Here is an 18624-nt window from a genome sequence, read left to right as displayed (position 1 = left end):
TATGTATGCGAATAATACATACATATACAAATATATTATATATATATACACACTATACCGTGTCAAGCCTCGAACGAAATTTGACGAATCAACGTCAAAAAGATGGCGATGGCGATGGCGATGGCGTGGGTGTTCGTGATCCATTTTCTTTTACTCCTCGTCACTTGGCTTTGTTTGTTTGTTTGTTTCTTTTCTTTTCTTTTTCTTTTTTCTTCATTTTGTTCACATTTTGTTTTCCCAACGATTTCTCTTCTTCTAATCATTCATATAATTAATATATTCAATAATAATTAATACAGAGTAAAGAGGGGAGGGGGGATAGAGGCATAATTTATATTTATATATACATATATGTATATATATATGTGTGTGTGTGTGTTGTGTGTCTGTACCCATATATATATATATATATATATAATATAATATAATATATAATATATAATATCACTAGGGTACATATGTACAAAGGGCGCGGGACATTCGCAAATAATAATTAGGATGTGCTTTTTTTGTTTTTTTTTTTTCGTATTGCAAAATCTCACGAGCATTCCACAGAGATATATTTATCTTCTTATTCAATCTTTCATTCATAATTTTTATTTCTCATTCTCATTCTCATTCTCATTCGCTCTCACTCTCTCACTCTCTTTTTTTTTTTTCCTTTCCAAAGCCTTTTTTCTTGTGAAGCTCAAAAGCTCATCGCGTATATCGTACCTTCTCCTTCTCTCACTGTCTCTCTTATCCTTCCTCCTCTCCTTCCCTCCTCTTGCAAGCTCACACGATCGCTCGGCCAATCGATACACGACGACGATGACGACGGTGGCGCCATTTTCACGAATCGTCCTCCTTCCTCCCGTTAAATCGAAAATGTTTTTCGAAAAAAAAAAAACAGAGGGACAGAGAGAGAGAGAGAGAGAGAGAGAGAGAGAGATGAGAGAGAGAAAGATTGATAGAGAGAGAGAACAAATAGAGGAAGTAAAGAAGAAAGGTGAAGAAAAAGGATAAACGATGAAGAGGACGCTTTCTCTCTCTATCTCTCTTTCTCTTTTAGATTCTCATCCTCTCTTATCCTCAATCACCCTATTAGAGAAAGAAAATTGCACTTTAATAGTTTTGATAGATCATTTTTGTTGTTGTTGCTGTTGCTTTAATTAAAATACGTCCACTTGCGTAAGCAACTTCACACGGATGACGGATGAGGATAAGAACGAGACAACAATAACGATTTGGTGAGAGTAAATTATCGAGAGAAGAACGATTAAGAGTTCGAGCATCTTTCGAATATCGGAGAGACGAAGGTTCCTCTCGCTACGAGGGTTCCGAGGTCGAGTCAGGTTCCCTCTCGTCGGCGGACGGATCGTCGAGATCGAGGGAGCCATCATCGTCGGGATCCAGATCAGGATCCAAATCGGGATCCTCCGGATCGTCGTTTGTGCTGGTTACGGGCTCGTTCTCCTGTCACGGACTCCCTCCGCCGCCGGTTTCCCCGTCGCCACGGTGCCCGGGCGTTAAGCTCGGACTTCTTCTCCTTTTGTCTTGTAGACCGTTAACCATGTTCTCGATAGATTTTAATTCGGTGGCGGATCCCGAAGTTGTGGAACCTAAGGTTGGGCCGCCGGTATTTGCCGATACCGTAGCCGGACCACCGGTAGGCGTTGGAGAACCCGTAGATGGCCTCGGTGGTGGGGATCTTGGGCTGAGATTCCTACTCCCGGGTGTAACAGTTTCGAATGCCGAGCCATGGGATGGCGCTGGTAATGTATACGGTGCAAATCTATGTCCTTTCAATTGATGTAACGGACTGGCCAAGGGATGCGGGTAATGAGCAAATAGGGCTGGATGCTGCGAAGCTGCCAAAGCCAGCTGAGCGTTGAACAACATACTTGGGGTAACTCCACCGTGTAGACCCAATGGACTAGGCGGTATTAACGGACCAGGACCTGGATATAATCCTGGCACAGGTGGATAGAGGTACGGTAGTAATGGCGGGTGCAAAGGTGGGCCCACCGACACGTCCGGGCGCGGCCCTTCCGATCCTGCAGCTCCTCCCGAAACTCCGCCGCTCTCGGAACCCGACGATTCGCTACCTTCTCCTCTCTCGCTCGTTCTATCGTCCCTTTCCCGAGATTGTTCGCGTTCTCTATGATGATGAGCCGGATGCGGCGTCTCCGGACCTACCACGTCCAATAATTTATCCTCGTCATCCAACAAATCGTTCGCCGAGTTGGACGAACGCCGTTTCTCTGGAGATGCTGGACCACCCGACGTCAAACGAGAACCGCCTCCCGATACCGTCAACAGCGCCTGCCTTCTGCAACAAAGAGATGGAGTTAGCAATCTTTTTAAAAAAAAAAAACACCCTGCGATAATTATCGAAATTTTTTTTTATGTATATTACTTAACACTTTACTGACCGGCCGCTCAGCCGCAGATACTCTCAAACGACCACTGTTTTTCGGCCTACACTAACGCACGGGAGTATCTGTGCGTTTCATATGCTCAGAGAAAATTTTCCGCTTTCTGTTATTACAGGATATATTAGGATATACAGCACATTACAGGATAGGATAATTTAATTTAATAAAATGTTGATAACAACAATGCAACAAAAGCGATTGTTCGGTAAGCGTTGGCAATAAAAAAAGCCGATTAATAGGCGATCGGTCAGTAAGGTGTTAAGATCTAAATGATAGTTAGTTTCGAATTGAGTTAGTTCGTTTATTTCTCGTCGCAATTGCAAATGCAAAAAAAAAGAAGAAAGAGGAGATACTGGTTGACTTGACACGGATTTTCCAGCTAAACGATCGGAAGGTGCTATCGGGGTTCGGTCGACCTCGACCGAGAAATTCCTTGCGATCGCGAAGCCGCGTCGCATGAAATCAAAAGATCCCGACGAGTCACCGAGACGATAATTCATCATTCCCTATCTTTCTCTTTCACATAGATACGTACGTGTACCGCGTTAAGAGCATTATAAAGGTTGTCTCTTTAACGTACACAGATTGGTGGTATACTCGTTGTTGATGATTCTACTCTCTACGATGCGATTTATGCGAGTGCCGAGTAAGCGTATAGCCCCGAGGCGTGCGCGCTCTTGTGCTATTAAATTAATTATCTTAATTGCACCTTCGACGCCTTTTCCAAGTGTAAAAGATTGTCCTCGTCCTCTTCACGATAATAATCCTAATGCACATTCACACACACACACACATAATATATATATTTTTTCTTTTCTTTCTCTTTCATTTGATATATTTATGTAATAACATTTGTTCTTACATTAAGAAATGTCTATACATTGATCCTAATTAAAAACTATTCCTTTTACGTTGATCGAAAAGTAATCCTAATATACGCGGAAACGTATATGTCTCGAGAGTATGCGTGTGACGTTTAAAGAGAAACGATTTATAGAAAGATGGTGAGTAGTAGAAGTCGAAGGTTCGATCGGCCGGTCTACTGCGAGACCACGTTTAACTCACTTCGGGTCTATGAAGAGAAAATTCTTTTAGTTAGAAACGTGAAACGGGTACGTTACGCGCATGTGTAAATACATAGATAGTCTTTTCTAAGCTACTATCTATCTATCTTTCTCTTTCTTCGCGTGAACACATGTATATACATATAAGGTGGTCCACGTGAAACGTTACTAACGTCCATTAACACAATTTTGTATTTCTTTTTAAATATATATATAACAATTTCAATATAAAATTAAATATTTTGTGTGTGTGTGTCTACATTATATTAAAATAAATATAATCATTTGCTGTTGTAGAAAAAATGTGATTTGGGAGAGATTAAATGAGCCACCCTATAGAACGTTTGTATCTATTTCTATGTTGGAAACACGTAACGTTCGGTGGAAAGGAATTGGAAGGCTCGATTCTAAGTATGATTGTGAGTTAGTATCACTGTTGGTTGGCTGGGAAACTATCGCTTATATAGAAAACTGGTATCTCTTTCTATCCCCTGGCATGAATTATAGTCGGTGCAAGAGTGTGGTATAATAAATTTCCCATGATCCGTGGTGTGGTGTGGTGTTGTGTGGTGTGGTGTGGAGCGGACTTCTGTAACTGCGAAACCGTTGCGCGATCGTTTTACAAATCATGCGTGAGTGCGTTCTAATTCTTAGAAAAGTTAGATTGTTCGTTGAACACGTTGGAAATACCATTTAAGTATGGATAGTTTTGTTTCAGTAGATCTGATCGATCAGGAGCGAGAAAAAAGTAGATTATTATTAAACAATCTAATGTCATTTATATATTTGAAAGATATTTCGATTAAAATCTAATTCTAAATCATTTCTACGAAGATTATATTCATATACATAATATATATATTGCTATGTATTTATTTATATATACGTATTTTCGCACCTTGTAAATAAATCTCATCAAACTCGATCGATTCTAAAACGAGTTACTATTATTCAATTAGAAATATTGAATTAGATAGAGAAATGCTTGGACAAGTGTTGTTTTATTTTAAGACCAATCGATTTATATAATATTTTTACATGCCACATTCATTTACAATCGCGATACCAACAAAATGACACATGCGAGTGTTAATAATTTACAAAAAAAAAAATGACAAATTAAAATGAACTCTCACACATTTGTTTGTTTTTTTATTTTGTTTTGTCATTGCAAAAGAATTACATTTGACTCGAGAGAGAAAGTTCAATTTATTAATAGTCTATTTTATGTACCTATTGACTTTCTAATTTTGTATCTATGTTAAATGCAGAGGAGAACCCGATCATTGATAGTTGTCAAAGGTTGACACGAAATTAGTCTCGTTGTCTAGTTTCGCCAATCAGAGAGTAAACTACTCTCTCTCTCTCTCTCTCTCTCTCTCTCTAATTTTAATCCTCTCTCTGATTCCCAACGATTAAATATAATTTCCTAACTCGCAAATACTTCTCCATCTCTCTCTCTCTCTCTCTCTCTCTCTCTCTCTCTCTCTCTCTCTCTCTCTTTCTCTGTTTCTAATTAGACTACTTTGCGAAGAGAAATCTCTTGCTATGAATCGTTACAAACATGTTTCAAACCTTTGAAATTATAAGTAAAGTAGTCGACTGTGTGTGTCCTCGGCAATCACCGCAATTATTCTACTCTTAAGACGATTAGAACCCGCTTCTCGTTTAAATCGATTCGGAACTCTCGTGTGTCGTAGAGAAATAAAAAAAAAAAAAAAGAAAAATAAGTCAAACATTTTAGAATAATTATCGAAGAATAATAATAAAAAATAAAAAAAATAGATTCATGTTAAAAAGGAAAGAAGTATCGTAGAGGTATGTTTCGATAGATCGATGATGCCTTACTGTTACCTAATAAGATTTGTTGTACACACTAATACCTGGTATTAGAAGGGAAGGAGGTGAGAACATTACCAGAGAGTGTGAGAGAGAGTGTGTGAGAGAGAGAGAGAGAGAGAGAGTGACAGAGAATTCTAGCACGAGATACAGAAGATAGTAAAGAAGAATGATCGATTGAATGAGAACGATAGTTTTTTCTTTTTTTTTTTTTTTTATTTTGAAAGAGAGGACGAAAGTGAGTGACCTTGGCCCAGAGCTGAGAGATAGATAGCCTTCAAAGTGTTCGAGTTACTTTGCCCTCGCAAATCGATCTAATCCGTTCACTAGAAATCATTGGAAAAACACATTCCAATAATTAACTAATCGTGATTACGTTTTATTGTATTTTTATTATTATATAATTGATTTTTTCTTATTAGATTAGATATTTATTTGATACACCACTTATCTAACGAACACAAAATTATATTATATTCTTTTAATTTTTAATTTAATGTGTAAGAAATTAAACGATGATACGAAATAAATATATTGATGAAGAAATACGATAAATCGTATAATTATAATAAACAAAATAATTTATTCTAAATTTATGACGAAGCAAAAAAAAGAAAGCCACACATTAATTGGATAGAATTGAAGAGTTATAATATGTTTTGTGGGGAAATTAATCAATGCATTTTCTGTAATAGTTTGGACAAATTTAATCTTCGTTGTAAGTCCCAGATAGAAGACTAACACAGACTGGACACAACGAGAGGCTTAACGATACCCTAATGCCGTGTAATGCGATCAGTGAACAAATGCACATATCTATTCGTCCACGTGTATGGGTGTGTATTCATTATACGAGCCAGATGCAACCGAGACGGTGTGTGCACTCTTTGGTTTCAGACGTACGTGTGATAAATCAATAGTGAGACATGTAAACAGGATAGAATCCACCGATAAGTAAAACCCTTAACATTACTCCACGTTTTTTTTTCTTTATAGAAACATAATTACTCGTCGTCAAAAGTATTTATTTTTATGCACGAAAATTGATTATTAATATTTCTTAATCCTTAAGACGACTTAAGAATATCGATAAAAGCATCTGAAAAAAAACATGTTAATCAATAGAAAAATGTCGTTATTAGTCTCTAATGTGTTGTAAATCTTTTTTAAATAACTCATATATATATATATATATATATATATATCGATTATTTTTATTTTAATAGAGGACGAAACGAATGTAAAAATTATTGAAACTGGTTTGATAGCGATACGTAACAATAATCATGATGACCTTTATCATCATTTCTGATATAACATGGTGATAATGATGTGACCCAGGTTGATCCCGCCTACGTCAACGAGATGATGCATTCTTTTTTCCTCTTTCTCTTCCTCTTCTTCTTCTCCTGAGTACTCAAGTTCGTTCTTTCGCGTCAGACAAAATGAAAACTCAGCTTGGCGTTGCCTTTGACAGGACTCTCGTTCGATTCGAGCTGTTAGTATCATCATCATCTTGTCTCTCTCTCTCTCACTCATTTTCTCTGTTCTTTTACATCATCCTCGTCTCGTCGTCGTCTCTTTGCACGGAATTATAATCACCCCATCGGTGAGTCGACCACCCCGTCCATCAGCCCTCCTACTACTCTGGGTTGAACCCCCACCCCCCTCTCGTTTGCACTGTGATGAACCCTCGGTGGGGGACGAGAGATGGCTAACACACTCCGTACTCGTTTTAACCCCGACAAAAGTAGAGAATAGAGAGATCGGAAGCGACTCAAAGTGATCCCAGGGAACCCCACAGTCAACCTTGGATTAGGTGATGTCGCGTGGGTGGAGAAAGGCCACAACCGTGAATTCTCTCTTTCCCTTTTTCTCCTCCCACTTTCCTACTCATCCCTTATCCTGCTGCTGCTGTTACTGTTACTGTCGAAGCCGTGGTACCTTGAATTTTAAATTACGCAACGTTTCCCGTTCTTCCACGCGTGTGTTTTATTCGTGGTCTAGTGACTTTAGAAATAGAGATTAAAAGGATAAAAAAAGTTAAGGAAGAAAGAGAATTCTTTTCTTTTTTTTTTTTGACAAAATTTTTAACAGACAGAGACAGACAAACTCGAGTTTATATTTTACGAAATTTCAAGTAATAATTATTCAATTGAAAATCTTCGCGATTATAATACTTGACATTATCAAATATTTTCATATCATTTCGATATTATTTCTCTCATCGTAAGTAATCCTTACGGTTATTACGTTGGACATGGTAATAATAAATCAAAAGGGAAAAAAGTGTTTTATCATCGAATAAAGGAAGACGTTTACTTTTTAACCGGCGCATCGAATCGACTCGTTACAGGTTTAAACTACACCTGGTGTTCCTGCGAACACACAAACTGACTCGTCATACTTGACACACAACTTAACGAATATTCATATTATTAACTTTAAAAGAAAGAAGAATCTAAGAAGAAGAACAACTACAACAATAATAATACTTGATGAAATTAAACACGTCCCTATTACATTACACAATGAATTAAGATTCCTAAATAACAAACGTAACATTGAATTAAACGAAATCCGACCGAGCACGTATTTTGCCATAACAATAAAATATATTTAACAAGAGTTATTCTCGAACGAATAGAACCCTCGAAATCTAACAAAATGGAAAAGCTTGATTATCATTAGGTCTCGTTGAAGGAAAAATAAAGTCTCTCACGTAGTTCTAGAAGTTGAAAGTAAACTTCAGGGGGTCCCACGTACGTGTTCGGGAAAACGATTGACGAGTAACGGCAACAAAACCATAGAAACTCTTCGTCGTCGTCGTCGTCGTCTACCCTTAGAAGACGTTCTTTGTATCCCGCGTTACGACCTGCAGCGAGGATATAAAATTCAAAGCCACCAAGTGGCACCCTCCACATTAACGACAGCGCCGCCCCTGAGCATCAGTATGCTAATCCGATGATTGGCTATGTTCCAACCCCGAACTTTCTCTCTCTCTCTCTCTCTAACTCTGTTTTGCGGTTCATCTCTGTCCATTCCCTCCCTCCCTCCCTCCCTTCCCTTCCCTTCCTCTTCATCCTCTCTCCTTCCCCGAAGTTTCTTTTAATACATCTCTCTCGCTTTCGTGTTCACAGCATCCCCAGCTCCCTCTGTGGCTTCCCGATGGCATCCAACCACTCTTAACCGAAACCATAAGCCAAAACTAACCCTTATTCTAATTAGCCGTTGCCACGACGCGCCCCCTACTTTGCATATTTTCTCGATTAACCTCGCCCTTTCTTTATCCGTTCGAGCTCTAGCAGCAGCACCACCAGCACTAGCACCAACCTGCTTCTCTCTTCATTTTCCATGAGAAATTTTCTCTTTTTCTTCAGTGTCAAAAAGAGACCGACATAGAGAAAGAGAGAGAGAGAGAGAGAGAGAGAGAGAAACCAAGAGTTGCACTTTTTCCCATAGATTCTGGTTAACTTCAACCTTTCCAACTTTGTTCTAAAGATTCTCTTCCAGTTGGTTCAAGTTTGAAGTCCTTTAAGGTCTTTAATTCATGACCGAATCATTTGAAGTTGGGGCTTAGGTTAATCTTCAAATTAATATTATATCAATCATTGTACTACTCTTTCTAATTGTACAGGTTATACATATATAGATATAAAGTACTCAAACTAACATAGAATCGTATGCATAGGAAAGTTAACTTCATCAAAATCCACTTGAGTTTTCACCCCTGTGTTACCGAGATGAAAATTGAAATGGGCCTTTGGTGGCAAGGCGAGCAAACCAAAACTATTTCTCTCTCTATCTCTCTCACTCTCTCTCTCTCTCTTTTTGTTCGTCTATCCTTCTCAGTAACATCCCTCAGGGGGTGGTCTCACTGTCATAAGCTCATAAAGCCGCAATATTGAATACAAATGGACGCTTCTGCTAGGCTATACGGGGTGCAAATGAGGCCCGTGAAAGCAAGCAAGCAAGCAAGCAACCCTTAGAGCTCCGAGGGTGACCCTAAGGTCGGGATAATGGTACTGATCGAGGGGAAGCCAAAAAGGTCCACGATCAATTAGGTCGAGACGCGTACCTCGTCATCGGGCCTGTATTACTTGCTTCTTTGTCAAACGTTGCCAACAAAAAAAAAAAAAAAGAAAAGATAGAGAGTCCACAAAAATTGTCTCACCAAGTAAAGGTGGAAAAAAGAATTAGTCGAGTAAGCAAAAAAAATTTCCATCAAAACTTTGTACTTTCCATTCCACGCACGTTTTTTTGTTTATAATAAAAATATCAACGAGATAAATTATATTGGAAAATATATATTATTTATATTTTAATATATATTTTTTATATATTATTTATATTAATTATATTTTGAATAATTAATTTGAACTATATATTTATATGTGATAGGATATTTTTATTATTTCTAGCTTACACACGTACGCGTGTATTGTTAAATTATAATTAAATAATATTATATAATTTTAACAATGATCTATATTATATAATAATAAAAGGGACAAAATTTTGAAAGCGATACTCACTTTTTTTCTCGTTTCCCCGCACCAGTGTCTCGGAATCCTTTCGCAAACGGATTGTTATCGATCTTCAGTTGAGTTATCTGAAAACAAACGTAATGGAAAAAATATTAATATGAGTTTTATTTCAATTTGTTGAATTAGAAAAATGATCTATTTGTTGTTGTATAAGTCTAATATCTAATTACGATATTCATGGGAAGGTGAATATGCATTATCAAAAACATCTTAGGATTAATAAAACACAATGAATAATAAATGATTCGTTTATCGATACGAAAAACCCCCCACAAGAGAATAAATCAATTAAGAAACAAAAGGTAATGTACATTTTTAATAACGAGTCCACAAACGATAATATCGCTATTGCAGATTTTATGAATCGAACTTACCAGGCCAATGAAATAGACAGCGAGCATTTATTTTTCAAGTAAATACCAAATGACAAATTGACGTGACGCGCGCAAGAGAGACAGAGTGAGAGAGAGAGAGAGAAAAAAAGAGAGAGAAAGATATCGATATCGTAGAAAACTTTAATGAAGAGAAGTCATACAAATGATAAACAAGAAAAATATATATTAAAATGTTTATAAATGAATAAATATCGAATTCTCATCGATAGTAGTCGGGACTCGCGTATATTATATATATATTAAAAAGAAAAAAGAGATATTATAAATAAAAAAAAAAAATATGGATACAATCATATATACGAGTATTAAATATTAAATGAATTATTGCGTTAAAATATAATATATTGTAAAAAAATCTTGATTTATTATGAAAAAAAAAAAAAGAAAAAAAGAAAGAAAAGGAAAACACGTTGAGATTATAAATCATTTTATTTAAGAAATATATAAACGTTTATACAATACACTTATTTGTAAAGTATCGTAAAGGAGGGAGACCGAGAGTTTTCTAATCAGTCGATGACCTCTATCTATCTCTCTATCTCTTTCTCTCTCTATCTCGTATAAACGAGAAAAGGAAACCGAGGTTCACTCACCTTTTCGTTTTGATATGCCGTCACGGCAATGAATTCTGTCTCCTTGAAAACATAACTCCTGAACGTCGAGTAGGGAAGCTTCAAGATGTCATTGGCTCGTACTAGATGAAACCTCGGTTGGTATTTGTGCATAGAATTCAATATCGTCTGGAATAAAAAGAAAGGGAGCATACATTGGGACAGACTATTTTTTATACCAATTTATAATCGAACGAATAAATTCATTACTAAAAAAATGTCAATAGTAATACTTTTTTATTTGGTTTTTTTTTTTGTTCTTCTTCTTCTTCTTTTAATTAACAATAGAACGTCGATTTGTTAATTGTTTAATTCATTCGTTTAATTGATTTCTGGATTATTTGTTATTAATTATTGTTATTAAATGTAAACATTAATTTTTGATAATACATTTTTGTTTGTTATCGAAAGAATATATATATATATGTATATAGTATATTGATATATCGTATTAATTAATTAATCGAAATTGTTTTCAAATCGATACGAATTATTATTTGTAAGAAACAATATTTGATTGATTACTTATTGTAGAAATTTATGAATTATGATCGACGTTCGATTGTATATAAAAATATATTGATAAAAAAAAAAGAGCACGCAGTCTCGTAGATAATAAAAAGAAAATTAACGATAGAAAATATTTGAACAATGTATCTTCTTTTTTTTTCGTACATGCGAACAATTAAGAAAGATAAAAAAATTATAGAATAAAACAGGCTACTTCATGCAATAAAAATTAGTTTAATAAATCTTTCCACTCGCAAATATTGCCGATATGCATTTGCAAATCGTTCAGGTGAAATCGACGTGTGAGTATACTTAAAAAAAAATGAATAAAGAGATAGATAGATAGACAGATAAATAGATAAATATCTAAGACGAGAACTTAGATAATAGAAGATCAATAAGCTTAAGGTGCTTAATGGGCAAGTGAATAAATAATAAAGCAATCGTGTATGTGTGTGTGTGTGTGTGATTGCGTGTGTGTTACATTACGTGCTATCGAAGTACTTCCCACAATATTTCTTATTCCTATGAGTTTCGAACTAGCTATAAATCTTCATCGATCCGAATCTTACAAAGGGAGAGAGTGTCAGTCAAGTTGACAAGACAATCATTTTTTCTAAATTTTTTCACAGTTGTAAGGGTCCATCAGGATAATACAAGGTGTACACAGTAAATTTTAATACTCCTTCGTTTTTTTTTAAAAGTTTCCGAAAAAGTGTCACGTGCATTCTCATATACCAATTCGTTTTCGATGAAAAGATAAATTTTGTACACAATTCAATTCGAAAAATTATCGAAAAAATATACAAAATAAAAAATTGTTTAGATTTATGATTTTTTTCCATACCGCGTATTAGGCTAAAAATTTTTCAACACTCACTCATATATATTTCTTTTATAATTTCTATCATTTTTGGAATTAAATTGTACAAAATTTATTTATCTATCTAACAGGAAAGAAATTGTTATATTATAATAAGAATGCGTGTGAAACTTTTCCTTTAGTTTTCTTAGAAATTATTGAATATTGGGTTTTACCGTGTGCATAGTAGACCTCTACAATTGTGTAGATTTAAAAACAAAAAAATCAGTGTCGTCAATTTGGCTCTCCTATTGTTACAAGAAATATTTCTCTTCGACATTTCTTTTCCAACATTATAGTAGACACTTTTAATTTATTCAATTTGTTTTTCAAATTTATTTCTTTATCACTTTCCGCATATATATATATATATTTGCCTAATATATTTCGTAATTAAATTCACGGTCGCAATTCTACCCCTATGTATCGAAAATAATTAAAAGTATGAAATAAAAATTCATTCGAAAATCATTCTAAGACAATCTGGTGTATTACAAAACGTTAGATAGATCATTTGAAATCGATCCGAAAGAGAATGGTTCATTTTCCATGATCTTTAGTCGGTTCCCACGTTGGTGAACCTTTTCTCAAAGAGAGAATAAAAAGAATAAGAAGAAAAAGAAGAAGCAAAGAGAGAGAGAGAGAGAGAGAGAGAAGACTTCTGTACTAAAGAGAAGCACAACCGATGGAGAATAAGACAGAAAGAGATGGAAATAGAAAGAGAGAGAGAGATAGAAAGAGTAGTGGCATGGTTCGTACAGGTTCGTGATTCAAAGTAGGTGGGCCCCAGGTAGCCAGGACAGATAACACCCAGAGATTACCGCGGACAGAGTCATTAGCAGCGTCGGCTTCTGTGTCGGTCCATACTTTTCTCTCACTTTTTTCCCTTTCTCTCTCTCTCTCTCTCACTCACTCTCTTTTACCTTCTTTTCCGTCCTCTCTCGTGTGCTTTTATCTGGCCGGTCAATTCACGTGGCAACGATATATACGTTGGACAGTTTGAGATTTTCTCTCTCTTTCTCTCTCTCTCTCTCTCTTTCCGTACGTCTTTCACAACCTTTTATCTATCTTTTTTCCTTTCTCTGTCTTCCTTGTACTTTTATCCACCTTCCATCTCTTCTTCTTCTTCTTCTTCTTCTTTTCGTTTCAACGACGTTTACTTACTACTTTTATATATTTATTTTCTCTTTACGTATACTATATCTTTCTGTTTCTCTGACTTTCGTGACCCGGCAAAATTCAACGCGAGTAGATTAGCCTCGAAATAAGAAATACTAATTGCTCCGATCGTCGTTCTGCCCCCTCCCCTCCCCTCCCCTCACCGCACATATTTTCTTTCATCTCACATCGGTTGAGAAATCGTCGACGATGTAGGCCGTGCCAAAGACAAATTTGCGCATGGAACATTTTTTTTTTCAACTCAAAAACCCTTAAACGCGACGGATTTTTTTATTTTCTATCTTTTTTTCGACGAATATAAATAAAAAGAAAAACAAATAAATAATGTACCTTTCCTCAAAAAGAATGATAGAAATATAAATAAATAGACGAAAAGTGGAGTACGCGTGAAAAACAAAAAAAAAAAGATCGAAATATATAAATGAGAATATGTATAAATAAACGAGAGGGAAAGATAAATACATGAAAAAGGAAGGATATGAAAAGATAGAAATGTGAGAGACAGAGAGAGAGAGAAAGAGAGAGAGAGAGAGAGAGAGAAAAAGATAGAAGGAGAGATACATTAAAATAAACGAGAGAGAGAGAGAGAGAGAGATAAAGATAGCTATATGTGCGAGAGAAAAGGGAGGGAGTAATATTCGTTTGATAGGCTAATGACAAACTCTTAGATTAGAGCTTATCACTTGGTCCAACGCTAATTATTTCCACTTTGTGCCGAGCCGATTGCCGACACCGTAATGGCGACTGCTATACCACCACGTTCCCCGTCTTTCTCGTATTTTTTTTTTTTCTTTCTTTTTCTTTTTCTCTTTTTCTCTTGGGGGATCTTTATTCATTGCTACTCCGAACTCTCGTCAACTCCATTCCTGAATCTCTCGATTATCGGCATCGAAGCTTCTCATTCGTGTGAACTTCTTGACCTATGTATCCATCCATTTCGATATCATCCTCTCTCTCTCTCTCTCTCTCTCTCTCTCTCTCTCTCTCTCTCTCTCTCTCTCTCTCTCTCTCTCACACTTTCTTTAGTATAGTATTATATTATTTTGATTGGTACATTGCGCGTGTATTTTTTTTTTTTCCTTACCTAATTGGACATTCGTAAATCAAGAAATCTGAATTATTGCGTATAATAATTATATATATATAATAAAATAAAAATAAAAAAATGAAGAAGAAAATTCAAATAAATTTTCATCGGTGAATGAACCAAGAAATTAATTTAATATAAGTTTCATTAAAATCTATTCACTGTTAAGTATAAAAAATATTTACCAAAACTTTTCAAAGAAATAGCAAAGTTGTACAATTAATAGCATTGCAATCTTTGATATTTTTGTTAAAGTTGTTTAAATAGTCATTTGATATTCTCTATGATATCAAAGTATTATTTTCGATGCCTAGGAAAAACTTTGTAAAAAGTTTTATCTTTGCATTGATAACAATGCCGAGTAATTACTAGCAATGACTGATTTTGCGGCTTCGACGGTAACATATATAATGAATTTAAAAATGCATGCAAATGCTAATCCCTAATCATTTTCGTTTCTCCGTTATTTTTTTCTTCTTTTTTTCTTTTCTTTCTTTGGAATGGGGCGAGGAGTTTCTTGGTTCGTTCACCGATGAAAATTTATTTGAATTTTCTTCTTCATTTTTTTTATTTATTTTATTATTAGCATACTTGTGCGTATATAGAGGGTTATACTACTATGCTTGTATAAATGTTAATAGGGCAAGGGTCAAATAAATATTATAATAAATGTAGTAGTAGTAGTATTAGTAGTAGTAGTGATAGTCCACTCCCTTTCTTCCCCGTTTTTCCTCCCACTCCTCCTCGTCCTGGTCGTAGGGAATCGTCGTCCTTTTTCACCATAGCCACCGCCTCCAGGTTCGTCCTATGACGCACGCGCGCGCGCGCAGAGTAAACCTTAAGGCGCATAGGTGTGTACCTAACTTATATGTACCAGCCTTTGCTAAGTAATCTTATGACGAGTCATCGGTTAACTTCTTTTAAATGAAAAACTTTGCTCTTTTTATCTCTCTCTCTTTCAACTACTTCTTGTTTGAACCCATAATTGTGAAAGTGGTGTTATGGTAAGTCAAAATTAAAAACAAACGATATGAATTTATCATTTATTTCACACTACATTATTTTAAACTAAATGAATTCAATATAATTTTCACCATATGTTGTCAAAAAATGAACCGTTAGATACCGTTTGTTATATTAATATTACATAGAATTCAAATGTAATCCTTTAAATATCTCGAAAGAAGAGATATATGATTTACGATTAGATCACTTTCATCATTATGTGCACATTTATTATTACAACAACCTTTTTGATTTGCTTTTTTTTTCTTCTATATTCTCTTTATGATAGTATACTACATAGTATAATTTATATGTATATACATAGATACATATATATATATACATATAGGCGTATATTATATAAGGGTGGTTTTGTGGCACCACCAGAGTGGCGCCACCTTGGCTGAAAACGACGGAGGAAGGAAAGTTTATCCTAAAAGCAAGAAGGCTAGGCAACCAAGGTGAAATAGTATTGGGTAAAAGCTGTGGCAACATATACACACACACATACACATTAAAAAGGGTGAGAGAAAGAAAAGACGTCGTAAGGGAGAGGAAAGAAAAGGGGGAGGATGAGGAGGAGGAGGAGGAGGAGGAGGTGGTGGAAGAGGAAGATGGAAGAAAGACTCTGCTGCTGTTATATGCCATACCATGGTATGCCATGGTATGCTATGCCTGCTGCTTGTCCTGGTATCGACCGCCTGAAAAAGGGGTGGATTTTTCTACCTCTGGGCGGAGGACCAACCTTAAGAGAGGGTCGGTTGTGTTCTCTGGACTTTAAGAAAGGCCCCCCATCACTTTTTTACGACCAACATTATTTTTCGATAACTCCAAAACAGATTTTTAACTTTTTCTCTCTCTCTCTCTCTCTGGATCGTTAATAAAATTATATAAAGATATTGAAATTTAGGAAAGATTATAAACAAATAAAGATCTTATAAATAATGTTCATTAACCCTTTAACCTACGATTTACGTTCGATAATTTTTATTTTATTATATTTATTATATTAAATTTTTACACCACCACAAATATTTATAATTTCAAGAGGGCCCGCTGTTAATATTTATATCTGACCCGATGATCGTACTACGGGCTATGCCCGTAGTTGTAAGTTAAGGGGTTAAAATATAATAAATATGAAATAGAAAATTTTGAGAAGAATTGATGATACTTAAGGAAAGCCGATCAAGAATTTCATCGATTGATGATAAATGGATTGATGGATTAAAGGTAAGAGGGAAAGACAGAGAGAGAGAGGGGGATATAGGAGGGTCGAGGAATGAATCCTCAGGGATTCCTCTGCCACTTACTCGCCCGGAAGCTAATTGGACCGAATCGGGGGTGGCTTTCCCATCATCCGGTTCGGGCATTATGGCCGACTCGCACGTAAGCTGAGCAAGCGACCAATCAGAGAGCGACGAGGTGGAACGTTTCGTGGTTCCTACCTTACCTTCTTTCTCCCTCACACACTCACACACTCTCTCTCTCTCTCTCTCTCCCTTTTTTCATATACATACACAAAACGTATGTAAGTATATTCCCTTTCTTTTTCTAAGCTAGCGTGCGAAGATACGCCATAAACATTTACCAAAGAAACCATCCAAAGAGACTTCGTATCAACTCCCCTGAACCTTTTTCTTTACCTCCCCCTTCCCCTCATCCATCCCTTACGAAATTAGGAACGAGTCTAAATAGAATTGGGTGGGCATTGATATAAGCCCTGTTTCATATTATTAATTATGCGATGATACGATTCAGAAAAATGATCAAATTTAGGATTGACATCGGTTAGATTGATACAAAATTCTGTTCAATGATCTTCTTTATCTTTCTCCCCTCCTCCCCCTTCTGTGAGATGTTATAAATGATTTTAGAAGATATAAATACAAATGAGAATATGTAAAAAGAAAAAGTGTTCTTTGAAAAGTAATTTAGAAACGCGTTTTTTAATATGAAAAAAATTAAGAAGAATAATTCAATTAGATGATAAATAAAGCAACGAATGGTTTCAACGAATCACGTTTGAATAAAACCACTGTGTGCTGCTTTTGCTGCAACTGCGATAAACGTTATCGAAGTTCAAATGCGATTCCTCGATCGTTGAATCTACGAATGAAGGATTATTAAATACGTCCTACACAAATACTCGATATATATTTTATTTTTTTTTCTTCTTCTTTTTTTTTCGTCAAGGAGAAAAGAGGAGGCGATTAAAAGAAGGCAAAATAAAAAAGAAGAGGGAACAATAAATAAATAGGGAAAAAAAAAAGAAAGAGTGCTTTTATAATCCGATCGAAGAGACTCTTGAGAATCTCAAGAATGCGTATGAATCTATAAGCATGTATAATCGGGTGCTCTCGATATTTCTAATCGATTTCAGATATTTATGTAGTACCTTTATTGCATTTTTCCAGATCTCTCACTTTCACGAATTAATCTTAATAATCGGTAATTATAATTAATATTGTACATTGCGCGTTATGTATATTATTTGATTGTACATTTTGTTTAAATTGAATATGAATTTTTGTATATATATATATATATATACGAATAAGTAATATAAATTATGCGAAAATATTTAATTTATTAGTATATATATTAATTATTATTATTTTAAAATAATTATCTGTAAGAGTTATATCTCTTATGAAAGATGATTATTTTTCAAGTTTCATCATATTAATGAAACTATGAAAAAGTATTTTCTATTTCTTTGAAAAAAGAAAATCTATGATAAAAAGGGGGCCCTAGTTATAGGTACTTGTACTCGATATCGAAATAATCGATCTAAATCGTTGTGGAAAAATGAGAAAAACGATCGATATTTCTCATAGCGTAAGGATGAAACAATGGAATGCTTTTTACGTGTACACTCGCGCTTTGCCAAAGCTAAGAACTAACAAAAAGCATCTTTTTGCTTTCTCTCTCTCTCTCTCTCTCTTTCGTTCTAGATCCCTTCAGGAATACAGCAAAACGCAAACGCTTGGTGTATTTTCGGCTCCTGGCTTTTGCTTATGTCAGAGACGCGTGCTTATGCGAAAAATCGTCGTTTTCCTCTCCTACCAAGCTTTTGTTCATTGAGGAGAGATGCTAAGGGGGAAG

General features: G+C 35.4%; 1 protein-coding gene across 5 annotated transcripts in view; it reads right to left on the bottom strand.

The window, feature by feature from the left end:
• Positions 1 to 998: 998 nt before the first annotated feature.
• The window catches only part of LOC106790625 (optomotor-blind protein-like), a 99597-nt gene continuing 81971 nt past the window's right edge, over positions 999 to 18624 (bottom strand). For 2 of the 5 annotated variants that reach the window (XM_014755673.1, XM_014755676.1), the window contains exons 5-7: positions 10856 to 11002; positions 9856 to 9932; positions 999 to 2311 (exon numbers count right to left, since the gene is read on the bottom strand). In XM_014755673.1, coding sequence (XP_014611159.1) covers positions 1459 to 2311; positions 9856 to 9932; positions 10856 to 11002 — 1077 coding nt within the window. In that variant the 3' untranslated portion in view covers positions 999 to 1458. The remainder of the gene's footprint in view (positions 2312 to 9855; positions 9933 to 10855; positions 11003 to 18624) is intronic. The other 3 variants (XM_014755675.1, XM_014755672.1, XM_014755674.1) reach the window with 2 other exon arrangements.

The sequence above is a fragment of the Polistes canadensis genome, unplaced genomic scaffold (assembly GCF_001313835.1).
Source record: "Polistes canadensis isolate GaletaPanama2010 unplaced genomic scaffold, ASM131383v1 scaffold_250, whole genome shotgun sequence".
Lineage (NCBI taxonomy): Eukaryota > Metazoa > Arthropoda > Insecta > Hymenoptera > Vespidae > Polistes > Polistes canadensis.
The sequence above is the reverse complement of the archived record's forward strand: the minus strand, read 5'-3'. Positions and strand labels throughout refer to the sequence as shown.